We start from the raw sequence: 8,914 nt of genomic DNA on the forward strand, positions 1-8,914 counted from the left end.
TAGGCTTTTTTTGGGGTTCTTTTTCCAGTTTTTTAAGATGATCTAGGATGTGGGAAATGGTGGCAAGGTATTTGTATTAAAGACACGGAACTCAAAGTCACTGCTGTCAGCATCAACAATCTTAAGTCCTTCTCTTTTGTTTCCTTCCAAGTGGAGTCTGCCAGAATTTGCAAAAGCTGAGAAATATCTCATGTACAGGGTGTATTTCTGTTCTTTCTTGGTTTGGGACTTCACGGACTGTTTTCAGGTTTTTCAGTGATTGTAGCGGCTATAAATTTCTTTGTGGTAGTAGCAGAAAATCTCAGATTCTCTTAAATCTGGGAAGCAGGATGCATGGTGAAAGAAAGAGCTAATTAACCAGAACTGTCCACAGTACTGGTGGTTCTTCAGGTTGTAATTAAGCTCCCACAGTGTCAAGCAGCTGCTGGACTGGTCCCACTGACAAGTGCTTCTTCCCAAGGAAGTTTTCTGTCAGTTTGGTTCATCATTGTTGTGTCTGCACGAGTCTGGCGAGTACCAAGTGCTCGGAAAGAAGGAGGGGAAGAGGGGACTCCAGTTGTTTTTGTTTTGTCAAGGAGTCACCTGTCCCGAGACAGCTCTCTAGTGCTGCTCTGAAAACCTGAGCCGCTCTGAAAACCTGAGCCGCCCTGGTTTTAGTCAGGCTAAGGAAGTGCAGGGTTAAATAAAACCCTTCTGCTATTAAGTCATTAATTGTGAAAAATCTTCTTGCCTGTCGCAGCCATGACTGTCTAGTACACTGAATTTCAGTTGTTTTAAAGTCACTTCCAGTGCAACTTCAGATTGCACTCTAAATAGAAGTGAAACATAAACCTAGTTATTTGTTCTACTCAGTTTGCTTTTTTAACCTTGTCGCCTGTAAGCACGTCCTTTCTATTTGCACCCTAACCCTTCTTATTTAGGGAGAGGGAGTTAACATGTAGCCTTTATCCTGCTGATTTTTATATGGTGTCCCCTTCCCAAATCTTGGCAATTGTGCAGCAGTGGCTGTGTATCTACTGCCACATTCTGCTGTTCATCCTCTGCCTCTTATGTCATGCTCTTTCTTTCCTGTGTTGGTACTGGACAGAGAAATTGAGGTTGCTGTCAGGAAATGTCATGATTTTAAGAGTAACATGAATGATAAGCTTAACAGAGGTTGACTCCCTAGTTCTATGTTTATTAAACTTGCTAACAATTGAAGTATATTACAAAGCCTGTTTCATGCAACTCTTTGTGCATGCAATGATGTGCATTTATTTTCACTTATTTGCAACCATTTCTGCTTTTAACTGATCATGAGAAGTGGTGTCCTGTATACCTGCTTGCAAGCTATGGTGCTGCTGTTGGCACAGACATGTTCCTCAAACCTGCAGCATCCCATTCAAGAGATAAGCTTTAGAGGAACCGTATTTGATACTGTAAGTCTTTCTCTGTAATATGTATCTCACAAAATCTTCTAGAAGCTACAAAACCAGGCATATAACCAGGACTCCCAGTACTGACTAAGGTTAAAAACCATCAGAAGCACTTGCCAAGAGGACAGCCCAATGCAGAGGTTCCTGTCTAAGCACTCTGGAAATCGAGGCTTGGGCCAGCATCTTCACTGAGAGGGAAGCAGCATTTAATTTCTCTGGGATGTAATGTTAGCCTTTCTTGTTAAACTGCTGTAGTCTCCTTACCTGACATCGTGTCCTTACCAGAGCGCTGTTAGTTCTGGATTTAATACCACATCAGATTCAAGACTGTACCTTTCGTATATCTGTGGGAGTAGTTAAGGGGACAGTTTGACTTTGATGATGAGTAGATGCTTTGAGGTGTACATACCCCTGGCAGTTTTAGAAGAGGCTCTTAGCAGGGCCAGTTATCATCAGTGGAAACTGCAAAGTGCATTTGTTTTGCTCTGTCTTCTTGCCATGCACAGCAGCACTATGTGTCAGGAGGGGTGAAGTAAGATACTGCTCACTGTACGCATTTGGAAACTGCTGGTTTCATTCTCAAGACCACTGAAAAAACCCTATGGAAAACAAATATGCATATTTATTCTGTGATTCCACTTTCTGGTTTTTTTTGGTTTTTTTTTTTTTTGTGCATATGTTTGATATGTATGTTATAGTCCTGATTGACCAGCCTGGCAGAAAGTGTGTGTGCTGATTAACTTAACTTTGGAGAAATAATTTATAGGTAGGCACTGTAGTTGCTTGAAAGGAAGTATATCAGAAGAAGACAGATGTAGTTATATGATACAGTCAGTGCTTTCTAAGATAAATTTCAGTAGCAGAGTAGGATAAGATGTTTATCATGCTCAAGTTCAATTTCTATATGTAAAATGGTGTTGAATCTGAGAGAGCTTTGGATGTGATAACAGGCAATTCTGTCATCTTCAGCTATTTTCAGATGTTACAATCTCTTGCATGAAATTAGCACTGGATGCTAATCAGCATCCTGTTTTGTGACTTATCTAATGCTCCAAATGACTTCTGGCATCCCTTGTAAGGGGAGGCAATGTTTTTGGTGCGGAAATGGTTGTGAAAATAAGTGTAATTCTTACAGCTGAAAGAGCCTGGGTGGTTTTTTTTTTTTTTGTTGGTTAGTTATTTTTAATGGTGAGCTGTATAGTGGTACCTAGTGTGACCTCCTGCATAAACAAAATTAAAGCACGTTAAATATGACTTTAAAGGCATTACTTAGTTACAGTGAATTTAGTGAGTTGCTCCTCACTAATATAATATTTTCTGCTTCACTGAGCAGCTATCAGGTACCATGAGATGAAACTTAGATCAACAGAAAGTGTACTTATCAAAAATTTAATTTACCCCTGACACTGGTGGTGCTGTTATTATTTTGTGCTGCATAAAAAATGCTTGCAAATGTTTGAGACTTTTTTTTTCCTGAGCTCATCAGAAATTGGAATTTGTTTGTAAACATTCAGAAAATACTAGGGGCAATCTAGAGTGAATAAATTTAACTTGAAATTGATTGTCTACACTGTTTGAATGGGTTTGTTTTTACTTTCTCTAGCGGAAGAGACTTTGGAATGCAGAACGCACACCATTCCCAGATGAGACACCCCTAGGTCTGAAAAAATCAAATGTCAGGACATCAGTGTCTGCTACTTCGATTTCCAATGCGTGGCTTAGGTGTGGGGATGGTTTTGAGAGCACTTCAGTGCTGGAGGTAAAATGCTGCCTTAGTGGTGTAACAAAGAGATGCAAACTGACAGTGAATTTCCATGCTCGAGTGAATAATAAGATGTTGCCTTTTCTTTTGGTGTTGTTTCCAAACTAACAGCATGTTGTTGCAACTGTCAAAATAGACAGGAAAATGGAAAGCACAGTTACACAAGGACATTGTCTTAACTTGTTAGTGTAACTTGCAGAGCATATGTTAATATGTTGTGTTCTAGATAGCATTTATCACTTAGAAAATTTCAATAATACACTGAAAGATGCAAAAGTAATTTGACTTTTGGGATGGAATGCTACATTTCCTAAAAGATGTGGAACAAAAATGCAACACAGTTTGCATCTGAAGATTTTTTGCTAGACCTAAATAGTGTGTTTGTAATAGTGAATTAAGTGTAGAAAATCCTGCTTGATCAGCCAGATCTGAATGAAAAGTATTTTGTGCTGATCCAAGCTGCTTTTCTGTTTGTTCTTCTGGTACTGAGCAGTCACAGTGTTGCATATCTTATGGGATTTAGTAAAGGCAGAGACAGGGCAACCAAGTAATTATTTCTGTAACTTTTCAAGAGGACACATGCTTTATCAAGCATGTTGTTTCTGCCCACTTTTGACATTTTAGTGCTGAAAAGACTGGCTCCTATTCTTCTCAAGGTCACATGTGATTTCTGTCATAGTCACCAAAATTTTGTATTTTCATAATCCATGAAAATTCAGATTTTATTCTCATGCTTTAGTACCTCATTATATTACAGTCTTTTAAATTTTTTATATTTAATTTGAAATTGTTCTCCTACACTTTGGTAGGTGAGTAACAACAGCTTTGACTATATTGATTCATGTTAAAATTATTTTTAATGTCTTAGTGATTAAATCTCTCTCTTTAATATCGTCCCAGAGGCCTTCTAATAAGAAATCCAGGATTAAGAAGCATCTTGGACCGCTGTTAACATCTGCTGAAAGTGCTTCTAGTATGTTTTGATTATCTCAAACTATTGTTTGATTTCAGACTGTTGTTACTTTATTTTTTCCTGTATTGGGGTAGAAGTTGGTTCAAAATACTGGTTGCTTGCTTCTTCTGTTGCTGTAATTAGAAGCTAATTTTGGTAAGACACACAGCCTCTTGCTGTTGTGGTGGGGCTCATCATTCACCCATAGTGCCAGAAATTTATTCTGCAAAGCTGCAGGCACTCAGCTACTGCTTTTGAAAGGTGAAAGAAGCATCACTAACGCTGTATATGGAGTGTATTATAAAAGGGATGGGATATTTAAATGTTTCACATTTTATTAGGAGGAAATGAAAAATAGCCCTTAGCTGTATAGATTGAAAGTGAGATTATTCTGTCATCTTCTAGACAGACAAGCAGGCATGAGAGAGCACATATTTTGTAAATATGAGCAATAGGTAGAAAATCAGAGTTTTGTCAACCTCTTGCTTTTACAGTATGCCCTTGACTTGCTTAATATTTGCATTAAAAAAAGAACCCTAGTCAGAATAAAGAGGAGATTTTACTGACTTTTTCTAGTTCTTTCCTTTTGTTTTTTTGAGCCCAGAGGAAAGGAAAGAAAGAGAGGATGGTGTTTTCAGTCTCTATTTCTGCTTGCTCCAGCAGCTGTGCTGCTTCTGTTGGATGCAAGTAGGTGACCTACTGGGCATTTTGGTTTTTTTGCCTTTTGCGGTTCTGTCTTTTCTAGATTTTGAAGAAGAACCTCTCTATGTTGCAGGAGGAGATGTTTTTATCTTCTGGGCCCTTCTGCCTAATTCCAAACCCCCAGTAATTATCTAAATTCCCATTTACTTATAACATTTTAGAAGTGGTAGGAAGTGGAAAATTCTGCCTTCCAAGTTCTGTATGCTCCATGCTAAGCATGAATCCTTTTCTCCTTGCTTTTGTGATTAAAAATAATGCAGAAAGTTATTTTGAATTAAAATGGCTTACTTCAAAAACACACCAGCTTTTCTTTTCAACACCTTAGAAGTTTTTGGGTTTTTTTTTCCTCTCAAGAGAAAACTGAAGAATAATCTCTACTGGTGGAATACTATTATTCCTTTGTTACTTGTTGGATAAAGTCAGAGAGCTCCCAAACCCAGACTTCTAAGGACAGTCTTTCTTTAAACCAGTCAGCATTTTACAAGGGTACATGCGGGGGAGTGGAGGAGTGTTAGGACTGTGTGTAGGGGGAATTAAATGTCAGACAGTCCTGACTTTTCCTCACACTGCTGAAGGACACAGTGGTAGCCCCATTGTCTAAAATGAAGTATTAGCATTTATTGTGGAGAATTAAACCGAAAATAATGCATTTATGAATAAGAAATACACGTGAGTTAATGCTTCAGTATTAATCTCTGATGCCTAGTAACAATTTATAATTTTGCCCATTAAAAATAGTACAGTTTAATTTTCAATACTTTTAAATTTAACAAAACTGTGTTTCTGCAACTATCTAACACTTCGCAATGCTTTTTCATAGGAGCTGTTGCTGCTGAAAGCTCTAAGGAAGCTGAGGACATAATATGGACCTCTAGTGGCAGTGATTTTTCAGATGATGGAAATAAATTGATTCCAAGGTTGCACAGCAAAAAAAGTGATGCTTCCAAAACAAAGGAATCGCCTAGCAGACATGATTTATTGTTAGAGGACAGAATTAGTGAAGGTAAGTTCAAATGCAAGATTTAACAATAAACCTTGTCCATTTCAGGTGCTGTAATGAAATATTCTTGAGCTCATTCTGACAAAATGACATTTTCCATTCCTATTTTGGTTAGATCAGTTGGAGGGGTTTGGTTTGGGTTTTTTTTGTCATAAAGCTCATCTGGGTATAGAGTAAGCTCTTAGTAGAAATTATGTACAAAAACTTTAAACCTTAGAGTAAAGGAGAACAGTTGTCTGCATCTACTGACTAGATATGGCAGGCTTTGCAGCTGCAGATAGCACCATCTTCTGTGCCATGCATTTTTGTTTCAGAACATGGTCTTCCTTGCTTCCCCTGTTAGCTGCACTATGTGAACAGCCATGAGTTAGGTTCTTAGAACTTTCTTTCTAATTCATGAACCAGGAAATGACACAGGGGAGAGAAACTGATTAAAAAGTGCAGCTGAAGACAGAAAAATTATATGCTCTACTATAGAAGAGTTAATTGGGATAATGTATAAGTTGCATTAGAACTTGTTAGGAAGTCTTTACAATATAAAATAAGTTAGGTTGACTTTGTTAACCTAACCTGTTAACTTTGTTACTTCAGCTAGATCTGAAATATTACAGTTAGATTGGATCCTGGATGTCTGGCTGAGCAAATAGGTTGACTAATTGATGACTTTTTGTTCCACGTGAAATATGAACTGCTGAAATATGCTCCTTAGGTTTAAAACAAAAATGCAAAATCTTCCTTCTTTCATCTATATAACTCTCATTGACATATCTGATGGCTATCTTTTGTAATTCCTAGTAATTTTCCGCTTTTCATAAAGGAAGGACTGTTCATTTTCTGAACTGCAATGTGCTGCTGAATAGGAATTTTCTAACCTACCATTAATATCATTCACTTGTCCCCTGCAAGTATATCCTGCAGACTTTAATTTTCCTCTTTTTTTTGGTAAGAGACAACACACAGACATATTTTTATGCTTATAAGATAGCAAAACTTGGTTTCTCTGTGTTATTGAAGAAATCCTGATGTGTTATGTATCTGCTTGAAGTCCAATAATTGTCATGTTTTTCTTCTCAACCCAAAAATATCTTGAAAGCAGTGGGCAGTAAAAGAACTGCAATTTCCATGTTTTTTGAAGCAACCATCATATGCACTAATTTTAGCATTGTATCTTGTGTGCCTCTCTGTGTGTGTGCATATATAGGTACAGTTGTAGGTGTGGTGATGGTAGGGAAAAGGTATTTTTTAAAGAGATGTTCCAAGTTCACTTTGAATGTCAGTACTTCAGTGTGACAAGATAAAATGGGTTCTTTTTGTATTAATCAAGGAATTTATTCTGTTGACACAAGTTGCATGCAACTTATCACACAGCTTTAAATGAAACCTCTTTACACTACCTGGTTGCTGGTGTCTGTGTTTAAAATTTCTGATTAAGCTTCCTCATAGTCAAAAACAGAAATACATCTGTGTGTGTAAAAGGAGGCAGCACTATAGCTGTGTGTTTTTCTGGGTGACTTCAGAGTCTGAAAGGTCAATGTAGAAACTAGTATTTAGATTACAGTGGCACTGCCAAGTACAGAAGGTACTGCCACAGTTCCATGGATACGTACAGATGCCTGGAGCATGGTGCAGTGCCTTCTTTCTCTGCTGCCTCTCCCCTGTACATGACTGTTCCAGTGTTAGAAATATGACATTTACAAAAGCAAAAAAAGCAGCCCCCTGAAAAGCTTTTATCTCTTCTCTTTTGAACATGCTCATTTATGCAATTGAAATTATCTTTTTCAGTACCTTGTGGCATTTGGACCTAAAGGATTGTGAGGGTGCTACTGTAGCTCAGGTTTCCATGCCCTTCAGTAGATCCTTGGGGTTACTAATAGACTTTTGGAGTTGCATTAAATACCACATAGTCCTGAGAATGGTGGAAATAAGCTTTCTGCATTTCTGTATGCATCTGTTTGTTTATTGACATTTCATTGTGGATTTGTCTGAGGCTTTTTTATTTGTTGTTTTTTTACCTCCATCTTTTCTTATGCCTATTTCTATTCATTTGTCCTCAACAATTCAGTCTTTGCTTAAAGATTTGATTTGCAGACGTGTATATTTAGGCATAGAGTTCTAGGAGGTGACCATTTCAACTAGCTTTTTTGTTCCACTGTGAGGGTTACTGCTAATAGCAGATGTTAGTTAACATTGTTTAAGGTATGTGCTTAGAACAGTGAATTCTGAACAAGTTCACATGGCAAATCCAATGCAGCTGGGCAAAAAGGCCCCTAACCATGGAAAAATTAATAATAACTAAAGACAACACCCTACCTACCTGTGCCATTAAATATACTGCCTCTCTGCAGACAGTACTAAATCTTTTTTTTTTTTTGTATGTATGTGATTTTTATCCTTCCTCACAGAATATTTTCACCTAGTAGGATTTAGCCTTTATGAGACACAAAATACTTAAACATAAAGATCAGGTACATAGGTAAAAAATAATTTTGAAATTCGTTCCCCAAGTTCAGGATAGCTGTAGTATTACTCTGACTTTGTGCTTATAATAGATGGTGATTAAGAAAAACTTTTTACCAATCTTCTATTTTAGATGAATTGGAGCTTATTGACTGGGAGAAGGATACCGATTCCACTGATCAGTGTGACGGGTCAGAAAAAAAGGACAGCTCAGTAGAGATATCAGACTCGGACTCTTGCACAAATACTAATTCTCTGGCTGTCAAAGAGGAGAGTGATGAGCTTTGTAAGGTGAGAAACTGTTCCAAGTTTAAGGAAAAAAGCTGCTGCTATAATTATGGAATGTATTTGTTTGCATTTGAATTGGGGCAGTGTGGGGATTTTGCTTACCTTATCTTTTCAGAAGGAATTCTGTACAAAAGAATTTCAAGGCATTTTCTTTGACTGCCAAACCTCAAAACCAAGCAGTGTCCCTCACACAGAGCTTGGTAGTGTGGTCACTGGATCACTGGGTGACTGAGGTGGGAAGGCACCTCTGGAGAGTGCCTAGTCAAACCCCTCTACTCACATCTGGGCAGCTGAACCTGGCTGTTCAGGGCTGTGTCGGGATTTTTTTTGAGTATTTC

At 37.8% G+C, this 8,914-nt stretch overlaps 1 protein-coding gene across 6 annotated transcripts in view; it reads left to right on the forward strand.

Moving 5' to 3' along the window:
* The window catches only part of SPIDR (scaffold protein involved in DNA repair), a 194,030-nt gene that overhangs the window by 3,187 nt on the left and 181,929 nt on the right, over positions 1–8,914 (forward strand). For all 6 annotated transcript variants that reach the window (XR_014953404.1, XR_014953403.1, XM_031504029.3 and 3 more), the window contains exons 2-5: positions 3,019–3,174; positions 4,078–4,150; positions 5,652–5,834; positions 8,422–8,579. Coding sequence is in view for 4 of the 6 variants with exons in the window: in XM_031504029.3 (XP_031359889.3) it covers positions 3,019–3,174; positions 4,078–4,150; positions 5,652–5,834; positions 8,422–8,579 (570 nt within the window). In the remaining 2 variants the exon portion in view is untranslated. The remainder of the gene's footprint in view (positions 1–3,018; positions 3,175–4,077; positions 4,151–5,651; positions 5,835–8,421; positions 8,580–8,914) is intronic.

This window comes from Lonchura striata, chromosome 2 (assembly GCF_050655825.1).
Source record: "Lonchura striata isolate lonStrDom1 chromosome 2, ASM5065582v1, whole genome shotgun sequence".
Taxonomy (NCBI): domain Eukaryota; kingdom Metazoa; phylum Chordata; class Aves; order Passeriformes; family Estrildidae; genus Lonchura; species Lonchura striata.